Consider the following 15,937-nt stretch of genomic DNA (forward strand, 5'->3'; position numbering starts at 1 on the left):
ATTAGGGATAACAAAAGAACTAAAATATGACAAGCCATTTCAAAGAATTTTAGTGTTATTTCATTTTTATGCCAGTTACAACAAACCAAAGGGTGATTGGGTGGCAAAGTGGATATAATGTTATCTTTGGACATCAGAAATCTAGGTTCTAGTTCCAACTAAGAGAAATAAGATTAAAGAATCTATTCTTGTGACAGTTATGATGTAAAAGGAAACAAACTTGAGGATGTACAGCCTTTGCCCACAAAACAAAGCTTTTTGAGATACTTCAAATATGTTCCCAAAGTAACAATAGTGTTTTTGGTTGTTAGGTGAAACAGTTTATGAATCTTCACATACGTTGTTTAAGCATAAGCTTATCTAGTCAGAGAGTAATTCTTAGCTCATCTATTGTTTCCTGAAATTATTACAGTCAGTAAGGTAAAAGTAAAACACAGCATAGTTTGACAAGGAGATCAGGATTTATGGCTCAGTAATAATGAATTAATATTTAGCCAAACCTAGATATTGTGTGCCAGCAATGTGATGGAGTTGTGATGCACAATAAGGTTGGACAAGCCTATTGAGTTGACAGCTGTTAATTAAAGTTCTTGAGGAATTGCAAGGATTTTAGAGGACCCACTGCAGCTGTGCCATACCAGTGCTGGAGAGATTGAATGTTTTGGATAGAAACTGAGATGGGTTCTAGAAAACCTTTGTATTCTAGAAGATGTAAAGATTCATGAGCTTTAATGCAGGGGAGCGTAGACTATCATAGTCCATTTTGTAGGTTATAAGCCAGTTCAGATGCGGCACGAGGTATGACATGCCGAATGCACAGCTACTAGTCTACCAATCCAAAAACAGTATCCAGAAAGTTGAGAGTGAGATTCTTAATAACAATAAAATTAATATGAAGGGAACTGTTTTAACTGCCGCTTAAAGATAGCTGTTTCCTGGCACCTTTTTTAAAATGCAAACACTTGCACAGTTCAAGTCTTATGTATAACTATCTGAAGAATTTTGCTCTCTGATAAACTACAAATGGAACCATTCCTTCCACAGCAATTGAATCCTTGAGTTCCTCATTGGGAGACCACAGTTAGTATCGATTGGAAATAACATCTCCTCCTCAATGACAGTCAACACTGACGCACCTCAAAGATGCATGCTTGGCCTGCTGATCTACTCTCTCTAGGCCCCTGTCTGTGTGGCTAGGCCAATCCCAATGCCATCTATAAAACCGTTGACGACACAATTGCTGTAATCAGAATCTGAAATGGTGATGAGGAGGCATAAAGGATTGAGATAGATTAGCTGGTTGAGTGGTGCTGCAACAGAACCACTCAATGTAGTACGACCAAAGAATTGATTATGGACTTCAGGAAGAGGAAGTTGAAAGAATACGCACCAGTCCTCATTGATGAGTCAGCAATGGAAAGGATGAGCAGTTTCAATTTCCTGGATGTCGACATTTCAAAAGATCTGTCCTAGACCCAGCATATTAAAGCAATTATAAAGAGGAAACATCAACAGCTATACAGTTGGCCCCCGTTTTTCCAACGCTCACTTTACGACAGCTCGCTGTTACGAAAGACCTACATTAGTACCTGTTTTTGCTAACCAAAGAGGATTTGCGCTTTTATGAAAAAAAGACGCCCACTTTGTACGTGTGTTTACCCCGAGAAAGACTACCATGACCGTGAAACCTTGTGCAGGCAGTTATGTGCGCATGCCTGTACGTGCGTAGGCATGTACATGCGCATGTGTGTACGTGTGCATGCACGTATGTGCCAATTTTTTTTCTCCAAATCGATTTTGGGTCACCGCCTTCCCGACTTTGATAAGTGAAACTACACCGTACATACAATATTTCTACTTTATATAGCTGTGTCTTTATCATATCATTCCTGCTTTTATTATATGTTCAAGTGATTTTAGGTTTTATGTGCTATTTGGTTTGATTTGGTAGGTTATTTTTTGGGTCTGAGAATGCTCAAAAATTTTTCCCATATAAATTAATGATAATTGCTTCTTCTCTTTACAACATTTCGGCTTACAAACAGTTTCATAGGAACGCTCTACCTTTGGATAGCGGGGGAAACCTGTACTTCATTAGGAGTTTGAACAAATCTCTACAATGGACCATGGAGAGACTTCTGGCTGGTTGTATCACTGTCTGGTATGGAGGAACTATTACACAGGACTGGTAAAAGCTGCAGGGGATTGTAAGCTCCATCATAGGCACTAGCATCCTACCATCGAGGATATTTTCAAAATGTGATGAGTCAAAAAGGGCAGCAGCCATCATTAAGGACTCCCACCAGCCAGCATATGCCTCTTCTCATTGATAGCATCAGAAAGGAGGTGCAAGAGCCTGAAAATACTCACTCAATGTTTTAGACCCCGACTCTTCCCCTCTGCCATTAAATTTCTTAATAGACAGTGAACCCATTAACTCGACCTCACATTTTTTTCCTTTCTTTTTGCAATACTTTAAATTTCATGATTTATTTCAGTGATAATAAACCTGATTCTGATTCTGAATGATTTGAAAACTTCATGAAAAAATGAGGGAGTGTTATTTATGAAACAAAAAATGTGAGAAACACTCAGCAGGTCGGACAGTTAACTATGAAAATAGAAAAAGAGTTAACATTTTCAGGATGATGAAAGAACTCATCTTGATGAAATATTATTGACCTGAAATGTTAGCTTTTCTTCTCATTTCAAAATGCTGCCCAACGTATTGTGTCTTTCAAATGCTCATGAGAATTTCTGCAACTATTCGGTAGGGTTAATAATGCTTACTCTCATAGAACCGTTATTAACCAAATATGATACCAGGCAATGGAACGTTTCTTTACAAAAATATTTGCTAGCAGACTCAGCTGAAAGTTGTCAATGGTAGTTACTTTCAACTCTCTCCTGATATTGTGTTCTTAAATTTGACAATGAATCAGACCAATGATGAATTCTTAAACTTGTTTGTTTGGGTGAAACTATAACTGAGAATCATTAAACAAGTTTTGGGTGATCAATTGTTTCTTCCTGATAGTATTCATAATTCCTTTCATCTTCAGTCATGTTGAAAAATGTTCCACTAAAGAAGCAGGGTGGTTTTGAGGTAATACTATATGTGGCCTGTCTGTGTGATTTGATCAGGGTAACAAAAGCAGATGATTACACTGCACTAAGCCTCAAATGTCTAATGTCAGAGGATACAAGCTGCTTTCCTGACCAATATATTCAGAACACATGCACAGATCCCACTTCTGGCAATATAAGTTTTCAAAGCAACTTCTTCATTGCTGTGCTGGAATAATTTCAAATAAATATTTTGGTTAGGTAACAATTGATAATTCAGAAAATATTTGTGGCATCTGCATTTTTCATCCTTTGCTAATCAAAGGGAAATAAAAATTACATGGGTGGTAAACTGACTACATACTCAGCATTCCTCAAGCAATACATAATAAAGTGATCCATGATCCACTACATCTTCTGAAAGACTGTAAAATCAATATAAAAGGCATTTAAAACTGGATGTGGCAATCTACTGGTGATATAATTTGAAGTTGCAATATACATGTTCAAGTGTAATCTTCATAATCTGTTGATCACATTTTATGGAGAAAGCACTGTAAAAACTGGAAAGATATATTAATCCTACTGAAACTCTCACAAATCTCTTTTGTGTTCATTGAGCCCATTATAAATTAGTAGTTGCAGCCAACACTTTACCTCTTTAGTTACTAACTTGATCTGCAAGAAATGGAATAAAAATTACAGAGCTGTTAAAATACCAATGACCAAGCATGAAAACCTCTTGCAAACTCTGAGGTTTGAGCACCTCATTTATGTTTTCTCATTATCCATCCACTGAATATTCCAAAACATGAAAAACCTAGCAATTGCAAGAAATATGTAGCAATTTCTCAATTATTACTTCTGAGATCTGATGTTTTCTATATTATATGCACTGGTGAAGGATTCCTCCACCCCAAACCTTACTTTAATAATGTTCTCACAATTACACAAGCAAGAGGAAATTTGCAGATGCTGGAAATCCAAGCAACACACACAAAATGCTCGAGGAACTCAGCAGGCCAGGCAACATCTATGGAAGAGTAAACAGTCCACGTTTCGGGCCGAGACCCTTCATCAGAGCTGGAGAAGAAAGATGGGAAGTTGGAGTAAGAAGGTAGGGGGAGGGGAGGAAGAAATACAAGATAATAGGTGATAGGTAAAGAGTTGGGAAGTCAATTAGTGAAGGAGATAAAGTGCTGGAGAAGGGGGAGTCTGATAGGAGAGGACAGAAGTCTAAGGAAGAAATGGAAGGGGGAGGAGCACCAGAGGTAGGTGATGGACAGGTAAGCAGATAAGGTGAGAGAAGGAAATGAGAATGGGGAATGGTGAGGGAGAGGGCGGAGGCCATTATTGGCGGTTGGAGAAAGTTATGTTCATGCCATCAGGTTAGAGGCTACACAAACAGATTATAAGGTGTTGCTCCTCCAACCTGAGTGTGGCCTCATCGTGGCAGTAGAGAAGGCCATAGACTGACATGTTGGAATGGGAATGGAAAGTAAGACTCAATGTAGATTGAGAGACAGCTTCACTGAGCATCTATGCTCCATCGCCAGAAAAAACAGGTTCCCCCAGTGGCCACCCATTTTAATTCCACTTCCCATTCCCATTCCGACATGTCAGTCCATGGACTCTTCCAACCCAATGGTACCCACATCCAATTCTCGAACTTCTGTTAACACCCCCCTTCTCCCTCATCATTCCCCATTCCCATTTCCCTCTCTCACCTTACCTCCTTATCTGCCTATCATCTCCCTCTGGTGCTCCTCCCTCTTCTCTTTCTTCCCTGGCCTTTTGTGCTCTCCTATTGGATTCCCCCTTCTCCAGCCCTTTATCTCTTTCACCAATTGACTTCCCAGCTCTTTACTTCACCCTTCACCCATTCCTGGTTTCACCTAACACCTACTACCTTGCATTTCTTCCTCCCCTCTCCCCAACTTCTTACTCTGACTGTTCATCTTTCTTCTCCAGTACTGATGAAAGGACTCGGCCCAAAATGTTGACTGTTTACTCTTTTCCATAGGTGCTGCCTGGCCTGCTGAGTTCCTCTAGCATTGTGTGTGTGTTGCTCACAATTACACAATGGCTTTCAGCTCTTCTGTACTGTTGTTTACTTCTAGAGCTCCATCCTCTTGCTTGAATTCTTCCTTCCAATAATTGAACTGATTCATCAAAGATTTTTTTAAATTTTCAGTGAATTCAAATCGCTCTTATCCACTTACAGACGAAGCATAAAACAAAATCTTTTGACTCACTTCTTTATGAATGATAAAACTGTAGCATAAACAATGCAATGCATCAACTATTAAAACATTATCATATCATGCATATATTTGTTCAGAAGTATTGTGGAAACGAACACTTGCCTGGGAGGATTCCAGGAAGCTGATAAGTAATCTTTAATATTCTCTTTATCAGTGTTTTCCCTTGCCAGGATTAATTTTGCAGATCAGACTCAATGTGAAAACAGTACATTTCATAGACTCCACTCTTATGATATGTAGCTAAGAAAAGCTCATTTGAACAAGTCCTTTGTAGTTCTGTTATTTTCTATGACATAAAATTATTCTGTAGAACATTATTCTAGCTTTTCATCTACCACCTTCCATTCCTGTGTGCAAATGCCTGGTTTCAGATTACTGCCTCTTTATCAAGATAAGGCTAAAATATGGGATTCAATAATGTGAGGGAATTAAAATTCATATCCAATTACTCCACAGTACCATGCAATATTCATGTCATGTTATTGTCCTTCTTGGCCTTCAAAAGTTCAATAATATTGTGCCCCTTATATGTTTAATTTACAAGAAGTGTTTGCTGTGTTTAGTCGCTAGGCTACCGTATGATTTCATGTACCATTAGCAGAGATAATAGAACTGAACATTCAGGTTTGGTATCATAATCGTCACATACTACACAAAAGAAATCTGTTGGGAAAGAGGCAGATTAAATATTGGTGAAATAAAAAGAGTGGTGTCTATTGTTATACTATCTTCGAGATATCTAGTAATTTTCTAGAACTGTGAAATTCTGTAGTTTGCAAATGAAACAATGCATGATATTGTAATTTGGAAGACACTTTGTTCAGTATCAAAATGGAAACCAACACTCAAGATGTCAAATGTGAGATACAGTAAACAGCCTGTTATTACAAATATTTCATGGCAAGTAAACGGTTGACTTGCAGACAAATAAGAAGTATGCAAAATTCTGTATTCCCACCTACCGTACACTTGTTTGGCTTTTCTCCTGAATGCACCCTCATGTGGATTAACAGCTTATAGCGAGCATTAAATGGCTTGTATCTACGTGGGCAGCCAGCCCAGAAGCAAGTAAAGTCTTCTCCTTTACGCTGGTCTATATGTGCCTTTTCAATGTGTCGTACAAGCTCCTCCTGCTCATCATATATTGCATTGCAGTCTATCCATCGGCAGCAGTGCTTCCCATTAATTCTTGATGGCTCACCATCCTCATCCAGCTGGGTCCCTTGTAGAGATGGTTGCCCATGTGAATGCAAGTGAGTCATAACGTGCCGGTGAGCATGATATGGTGGTGGTGGACCCTGGGGCAGTGCAGGTATCTCCATCCCAGAGGAGAATTCATCTAGTTGCTCATTTTTGAATGCATCATACTGCTGATTACCAATCACCGAAATACCCTGCTGAACAACCATGTTGTTCATCACCATGGGGTGCAATGGAGAGTGCTCCAGCTGCTGCATTCTTTGGTACACACCATTGCTGGCCTCCAGGTCAGCAAAAGTAAAGAGATTTCGTTCTTTACCAGTTGCATTGTAGGCTTGAGGGATGCAACTACCTCTCACCCCCAGAAAATGCCCACATACCTCAGGCTGAGGAGAAACATTAGCTGGGGAGCCTCTGGACCCATTGATATATGCTACTAACGATGTTGGAGATGTACGAATGATGAGATCGATTCCAACTCCATCTGAAAAGGGCGAGGTGGAAAGTCCTCTTTTTCTTGATCGAGCAGAATTAGATCGGGCAGAATTGCGCGAGCTATTTTCATTCCCAAACAAGTAAGAAGGTAAAGAGTTTGAGGTGCTGTTACTTGACATGGCAGTTCCAGGTGGTATACTCAGCACATCCCCTAGTTCACTGCCGTTCTGGGAACCTTGGTTTGATGGGAGTGATGGAAGGATTGGGTAACCATGTGGCCACTCTTGCTTCACATTCAAGGTTGACTGGCTTTCTATAAGACTTATTGCATTTGAGTCTACTGATCCACCTGAAGTAATCGATCTAAAAATAAAAAAAAAAGAAATGGACAATGAAAATAAAACCCAATTTGTCACAATTCTTTTCCACAGGTGACAAAATATCAGTTGTCACTTGTAATATTCTGCTTCAATGCGAATTGATGCTCTGAAGTTGCCTAATCTAACCTAATTATACAATTTCCTTTTTGGTGGAAAGGTGTATAATTGCTGCAGCCTGAAAGCTCAAGTTTCTTAAAGTAAAGCCAGTTCAGTTTCTTTGAAGTGAACAAAAGGAGTTCAACCATTGTATTGTGTGTCACGCTCCAGATTTGTACTGGGACTGGGACAGATGATAAAACAGCAAGGTTTATCCATTCTGAAAACAGACAGTACCTCACCATCTAAAATTTTATATTATTAGAAATGTGCAAAATAACTCAAAAATTTGATTTTTTGTTTAATATAGTGAAAAATATCATCCCTGCTGGTGAGACCTGGTAGGGCACAAGTCCTCAGTTAGTCTTACACATAGGAGCCATTTGCAAAAATGTACAACAAAAAGTTTTTTTTATAAAAGGAGTATATTTTAAAGGCTTAGGTTATACAAAACTTATTTGCATAAAATTTTCTGCATTGGAAAGAGGAGAAAGAGTTTATTGGATAGATGCTATGTGAATTAGGTTTCCCAACACATACTCTATAAGCATCGGATCATGCTGATATGGCACTTTTCAGTTTTACTCCAGTGCTTCAAATGTTACTGTAGCAATGCATACTTTAGCATACAGAGTTTGACGTTTCCCTACATTGGTTAATTCAATAAAAAGTGCTACTAATTGCTGGAAAAGCACCTAACAACAACATGGTGGTATGCTGGGAGGGACTGAGCAGCAGTCATTTGACATGCTGTGAGAACTGGGGAGCCAACTGTTTAACTCTTAACTAAATTTAAGAATTGACAGAGAAGCAACATGAGATGACAATATTGAGGCAAATCAGTTGCAGAGTGGGATTGAATTAGCTTACATAGACATATTATTGCTTCTTGTCTGTCTGTCTCTGTAAGAATAAAAGATGTGCAAAATAGCTATTTGTCATTAATGTCTTTATCCTATTATTCATAGTTTCTGTCTCTAACTATATCTCTAATTTATCAGATTCCTAAGGTTGCATTAAACAATGCTTGAGACCAAATTCAGAGAACATTGATTCAATAATTTAGACACTTTGCTCTTCCTAGTGATCAATCGCCCACATGTTTCGGTAAATGTTGAGATTAGCTTCCAAAGACATAATTTAAATTATTTTTTAGAACATTATAGAAACAGGTCTAAGCAGTAAAACTGGACACTCATGTTAGAAATTTATCTGCAGTCAGTTGTGCCAGTGTGTGGTTGAATTTCAGAGATAGAGTACTGAAGTACAACCCTATTAAAGAGACTTAGGGATAAACTTGTAGATAAATAAAAGTTCAAAGATAGAGTACTGAATTATTAGAGATTTAGACAGGGATACATTTGTAGATAAATAAAAGTTCAGTTTATGTTTGAAATAATTTTATAATAACTGGTTGGAATATTTATTTACTTATTGAGATACAGCACTGAACAGCCCTTCTGGCCCTTTGAGCCATGCTGCCCAGCAATCCCACGATTTTAATCACAGCCTAATCTTGGGACAATTTACAATGACCAATTGACCTACCAACTGGTACATCTTTGGACTGTGGGAAGAACTCAGAGCACCCGGAGGAAACCCATGTGGTCACGGGGAGAATGTACAAACTCCTTACAGGCAGCTGCGGAAATTGAACCCAGGTCACCTCTACTGTAAAGTGTTGTGCTAACCACTACACTACCGTGCCACCCTGGTTGGGGTAGAAAATGTAAGTCTCTTTGATTTTAATAGCATGTATAATATCCTGAGCTTGCAAGTAGTTTCAGAATTTTAGAAATATTCAAACTTGTGTACTTCTGATGGATATAATTATGTTATTTTGTATATTTGTGCATTATACAGAAGCCGTAGACTGCAAAACTGTACCTTGCCTTGCCTTTGATTATCACCTGAGTAACACACACACAAAATGCTGGAGGAATACCCTGGATTTCCAGCATCTGTGGAATCTCTTATGTTTATGATTATCACCTGTGCCTGTGTCTGTGCAGATAGTTCGTTATTCTTCCCCAATAGACTGGTTAGATACAAAACAAATGTTTCAAAATCTCAGCCAAGACGAGTGTAAATCAGATAACCAATTCTCTGGCATCTTATCAACATTTAAAATGCAATGTCAATTCACATTCAACTCCTTTTGAACATACTGTGACTTTATTAAAGCCAAAACTATAACAAAAACTTCGGAATGGACGGTCCCAAGACTGACTGCTAAAGGAGGAGGGTTAGGCATGGGGATAGCAACCTCCTCCCCTAAAAACCAGGAGCTACAGAGTGTCAACAGAAGCTCCAAAAACTTGGGAGAGGAATGATCTCTGAAGTTGGGCTACACATAGGGACAACCTGAAAGACTAGTCGAGGACAGAGAACTCTGGTGAGTTGTTATCGACAGCTTATTCCCAAGTAGAGGTGATGTGCTTAAATATAAAAATATAAAAATCTCTTAGAACACTAAAAAAATACTATTTTATTGGGGCTTGCCCAATAAAATACACAATTTTAGCTGCTGAAATGCTAAAGTATCAGTGGAAGGTAATTTAAATTGATAATCCCATGGTGTTTATTACAAAGGATATTTAGAAAGGATAATCAATTCATGAAGTGATTATGTAGTATATGCATATTAATTTCCAAATAATTGCAGGACAGCTCTAGAAGTTTGCTCAGTTTCTAATTGTAAGATATTATTGGGCTTACATTATTTGTTTCATTTATCAGAAAAAGTGCAAGAAGTACATTAAAAATTAAACCCTGCTTGTAAACCATTTTGGGAGCTTGGCTAAAGTGCCACCAATTCAACTTCTTATTTTATTTGTATCTTTGCCTTTGAACAACCAACACTATTTCATTTCTACTACTGAAAAGTGCAAAGTTGCTAATTTACCTAAGAAGACAGTAATTTTGTGTTTCTGCTTTCTGTCTGCCATTATCTAATACCAGAAGAACAAGAAATGAGCAAGTGCAGAAGTGATGACAAAATAGCATTAATATTGCATTGTTCATAGATACATGCTCAGCAGCCAAGTAGTACCAAAAGTAATACTACAAATGCGAGACATCAAGACCGCAGCCATCTTAGCAATACTGAAGATGGCAGCATTTTGTAGCATTGACAAACAAAAATTATGTTCAAAACCTGTTGTGTTCGGCCTGTTTAGGCAAAATGCAACAGGATTATCTTGTGATTAGGCAAGGATTAAATAGGTGGGTTGCTGAGCACTGCAGCTTGTTGGGCCAGAAGGACCTGTTCCTTGCTGTATCTTTAAATATATTTTTATCTCTCTCCTGTCTACCTTTCTTCAATGAAGGTACAATTTAATTTAGGGTTACATTTTTAAGGGTGTCATGAATTTCTTTGGTTGCTTATTATTATTCTTTATGCAGTAAACTGAAGGTGTGACCTGGTAGCCTGTTGAATTGCTGTCTGTCATTGTAGCCATCAGGGACTGCTCATTATCAAAGATAGACTAACATACAGGAATTGCTGGCTTCCAATCAGGAGAAGAAATTGAAGATGTTTTCCCATTACCTTAAAAAGTCATAGTGAGGCTAACTGAAATATCCATATTTGACTGTGTTTTTGTATAACACACCTTCTGGTGCTACTTGGACATGTCTTCAGTGATGAACCCAGGGCTGTAAGATGTTTTGGGTCTTTAATCATCAGACACCCTTGCCCAGGTGACCCAGCCAGGGGTGATCAGCCCTGACTTGAGTCCAAGTGGCGCACTAATCCACAGATCCCCCCTCTGGATCCACAGCCACTGCGAGGCCTTTTCAGCTGCCTTCAGAATGTTCTTGGTGGCTCTGTTTAATCACCTAGAACATACCTGTGACTAGTCTTGGAAACCTTTTGGTTGCAAGTAACTGAATTATCATGGTAGAGTTTTCTTAGAGAGCTAACTTACTCTAATGAACAGAATAAGAACAAAATGAGTATTTGTCCAAACAGTTCTATGTATAAATCACTTGAAATTGAATTTTTCCTATGAAATTTAGCCTGGACATTTGTAAGTAATTTTATGCATTTTTAAATGAGTTTTTATTCTGGGTAATTTGTTATTAGAGCAGATTTGATTTTTGAAGCTAAACAGATTATATTTCAGAACCAAAGTTTTGAATGATCATTTTGTTTTAAATGTAATAAATCTAAGCAGGCTTTCAAAATAAAAAAAGATTGTTGGTATGGAATTGTTTCTGGATCAGTACTTATATTTAACTGATAATAAAAGTTCTATGCTGTCTCAAAATAATATATCACACTAGTAACCAATGTAAGCAAGGCAACGTGACAATGACATAGAGGGACATAGAAAAACAGAAGAAAAAAGATTAGGTTCATCACTTACACTATTGCCTGGATTGGCCCAGCTTATTTTAAAAGCGACTGTGGACAAAATTCAATATTTTTAAGTGAACAGTTTCAACAGCTGTTCTGCGCTGTTCTGAGCCCCAGCAGGACCCACGGGAGACGATCACTTATCAGTCAGGGAAGTCCTCAGAGCAGCCTTTAAGGAGCAGTGAAACCACTCATAAAGGCCACTGGACCGCGGGCGATGAGCCATGGTGTGATGTAGCCTAATGCCGAGGATCTGGGCCATCGTAACCCAGAGGTCTGTATAAATTGGGGACAGAGGTCAGAGGAAATATCAAATGGGGTGCCAAACCGAGCAACCCAGGTGCTAATGAACCCCTGAACCATGTCTGCGGATGTCATGAATGCGAGAGTGATGACCTTTGGCCATCTGATGGCACAGTCCACCGTGGTAAGAAGGAGCATGATACCGTGGGAGGGGGGAAAAGTACCAACAAAGCCCACATTGACATGGTCAAACCATCACTCAGGGACCTCAATAGGTGCCAGTGGCGCCTAACATCATGGTTAAATTTAGCTTGCTGGCACTCCACACAGGCTGCAGTCCAGTCACGCACGTCCTTTTTGAGACCGTGCCCTACAAACTGTACAACCAGTTTCTATGAGGCTTTCCGGCATGGATGCAAGAGGCCACGTATGGAGTCGAAAGCAGTTTGCAGGCACTATGGGTTGAGCAATGATTTGAGACATCACATAGTGGAGAAACCCTTGCTTCCATGAACTTAATGTCAGCCAACTGCAGGCCTATGACAGCTGTTCAGTAAGCCTGGACCTCTGGGTCAGTAGCTGGCCATGAGGGACAATCAGCCATGGCATTATTTTTCCCCTTGATATTTTGTATGCCAGTTGTGAACGGAGATGTAGGCCAGGTGGCGTCACTGCCATGAAGAGTCTGATATTTTGGCCATCACGTGCATGAGGGGTTTGTGTCAATGAATGCTGTGAAATAGCAACCCTCTAAAAGAAAATGAAAATGGCTGATAGCCGGATAAAGACTCAGAAGCTTACGGTCAAATGTGCTGTACTTCCTTTTGGGGCGGTGGGGTTGGTGGTGGTGGCAGAGATGGCAGCTGGAGAAGATAAGCAGCTGCCACATGTCTCCATCAACTGTTCATGCACAGCAGCTACAGCATAGTCTGATGTGTCAGTAGTAATGGCTATAGGTTCATTGGGGAGTGGCTCTGCCAGTATAGTTGCATTGGAAAGAGCTCGTTTACTATCATCAAATGCCCTGGTCATGTCTGCTGGCCAGTCAAGTACGTGATTAGTGGTATTGCCATTAAGTGCACTGTACAGGAGGAGCATAACTTCAGCAGCTCATGGAATGAAACCCTTATAGAAATAGACAATAGACAGTAGGTGCAGGAGTAGGCCATTCGGTCCTTCTAGCCAGCACCACCATTCACTGTGATCATGGCTGATCATACACAATCAGTACCCTGTTCCTGCCCTCTCCCCAAATCCCTTGACCCTGCTATCTATAAGAGCTCTATCTAACTCTCTCTTGAATGCATCCAGAGACTTGGCCTCCACTGCCTTCTGGGGCAGAGCATTCCACATATCCACCACTCTCTGGGTGAAAAAGTTTTTCCACATCTCTGTTCTAAATGGCCTACCCCTTATTTTTAAACTGTGGCCTCTAGTTCTGGACTCACCCATCAGCGGGAATATGCTTCCTGCCTCCAGTGTGTCCAATTCCTTAATAATCTTATATGTTTCAATCAGATCCCCTCTCATCCTTCTAAATTCCAGTGTATACAAGCCCAGTCGCTCCAATCTTTCAACATATGACAGTCCCGCCATTCCAGGAATTAACCTTGTGAACCTACGCTGCACTCCCTCAATAGCAAGAATGTCCTTCCTCAAATTTGGAGACCAAAACTGCACACAATACTCCAAGTGGGGTCTCACCAGGGCCCTGCACAGCTGCAGAAGGACCTCTTTACTCCTATACTCAATTCCTCTTGTTATAAAAGCCAGCATGCCATCAGCTTTCTTCACTGCCTGCTGTACCTGCATGCTTGCTTTCATTGACTGATGTACAAGAACACCTAGATCTCATTGTACTTCCCCTTTTCCTAACTTGACTCCATTTAGATAGTAATCTGCCTTCCTGTTCTTGCCACCAAAGTGGATAACCTCACATTTATCCACATTAAACTGCATCTGCCATACATTTGCCCACTCACCCAACCTGTCCAAGTCACCCTGCATTCTCATAACATCCTCCTGACACTTCACACTGCCACCCAGCTTTATGTCATCAGAAAATCTGCTAATGTTACTTTTAATCTCTTCATCTAAATCATTAATGTATATTGTAAACAGCTGCAGTCCCAGCACCGAAACTTGCGGTACCCCACTGGTCACAGTCAATGATGCATTGATCAGAGTAATAAAGTCACAGAAAAGTACACTACAGAAACAGGCCTTTCAGCCAATCTGGTTCATGCCAAACTATTTAAACTACCTAGTCCCATTGTCCTGCACCAGGACCAGAGCCCTCCATATACCTACCATCCAAGTACCTATCCAAACTTCTCCTAAACATTGAAATTGAGTTCCTGTGCTGGCAGCTTGTTCCACACTCTCACAACCCTCTAAGTGTAGAAGTTTCCCCTCATGTTCCCCTTATACTTTTCACCTTTCACCCTTAACGCATGACCTCTAGTTATAGTTCCACCCAACTTCAGTGGAAAAAGCCTACTTGCATTTACCCTAGTTATACCCCTCATTATTTTGTATACCTCTGTCAAATCTTCTCTCAATTTTCTACATTCCAAGGAATAAAGTCCTAACCTATTCAATCTTTCCTTATAACTCAGGTCCTCCAGTCCTGGCAACATCTTTGTAAATGTTCGTTGTACTCTTTCAATCTTATTTACATCTTTCCTGTAGATAGTTGACCAAAACTGCACAAAATACTCTAAATTAGACCTCATCAACATCTTATACAACTTCATCATAATATTACGTCTCCCGTAATCAATGCCAAACAAGAGAAAATCAGCAGATGCCGGAAATCCACGCAATCCACACAAAATGCTGGAGGAACTCAGCAGGAAAGGCAGCATCTATGGAAAAGAATAAACAGTCGATGTTTCAGGCCAAGTCCCTTCAGCAGGCTGCTGAGTGGCCTTGGCTAAAATGTTGACTGTTTACACTTTTTACTCTTTTCCATAGATAATGCCTGACCTGGTGAGTTCCTCTCGCATCTTGTGTGTGTTTCCTGTACTCAATACTTTGCTTTATGAAGGCCAATGTGACAAAAGCTTTCTGTACAATCTTATCTACCTACACTACCACTGTCAATGAATAATGGACCTGTACTCACAGATTCTTTTGTTCTACTGCACTTCCCAATGCTATATGATTCACCGTGTAAGATCTACCCTCGTTGGTCCTACTGAAGTGCAACACCTCATACTTTTCTGCATTAAATTCCATCTGCCATTTTTCAGCCCTCTTTTCCAGCTAGTCTAGATCATGCTGCAAGCTCTGATGTCTTCCTCACTGTTTATTACATCCCCAGTCTTGCTGTCATCTGCAAATTTGCTGATGCAGTTAACCACATTATAATCCAGATCATAGATATAGCAGACAAACAACAATGGACCCAGCAAAGATCCCTGTGGCACTCCACTAGGCACAGGCCTCCAGTCAGAGAGACAACCATCTACTACTACTCTCTGGCTTCTCCCACAGAGCCAACATCGAATCCACTTTATTACCTCATCTTGAATGCCAAGTGACTGAACCTTTTTTGACCAACCTCCCACGCAGGACCTTGGCAAATGCCTTGCTAAAGTCAATGTAGAAAACATCCACTGCCTTGCCTTCATCAACTTTCCTGGTAACTTCCTCAAAAAACTCCATAAGATTGGTTAGACATGATCTACCATGCACAAGACCATGCTGACTATCCCAAATCAGTCCGTGTCTATCCAAATACTCACAAATCCTGTCCCTTAGAATATCATCTAATAACTTTCCCACTAGTGATGTCAGGCTCACCAGCCTATAACTTCCTGTTGTTTTTTTCAGACCCTTTGTTAAGCAGTGGAACAGCATTGGTACTCTCCAGTCCTCCAGTACCTCAC

At 39.9% G+C, this 15,937-nt stretch overlaps 1 protein-coding gene across 2 annotated transcripts in view; it reads right to left on the bottom strand.

The window, feature by feature from the left end:
- The window catches only part of glis3 (GLIS family zinc finger 3), a 490,617-nt gene that overhangs the window by 324,103 nt on the left and 150,577 nt on the right, over nt 1–15,937 (bottom strand). For both annotated transcript variants that reach the window (XM_073072436.1, XM_073072441.1), the window contains exon 4: nt 6,293–7,328. In XM_073072436.1, the coding sequence (XP_072928537.1) occupies nt 6,293–7,328 (1,036 nt within the window). The remainder of the gene's footprint in view (nt 1–6,292; nt 7,329–15,937) is intronic.

The sequence above is a fragment of the Hemitrygon akajei genome, chromosome 2, assembly GCF_048418815.1.
Source record: "Hemitrygon akajei chromosome 2, sHemAka1.3, whole genome shotgun sequence".
Taxonomy (NCBI): domain Eukaryota; kingdom Metazoa; phylum Chordata; class Chondrichthyes; order Myliobatiformes; family Dasyatidae; genus Hemitrygon; species Hemitrygon akajei.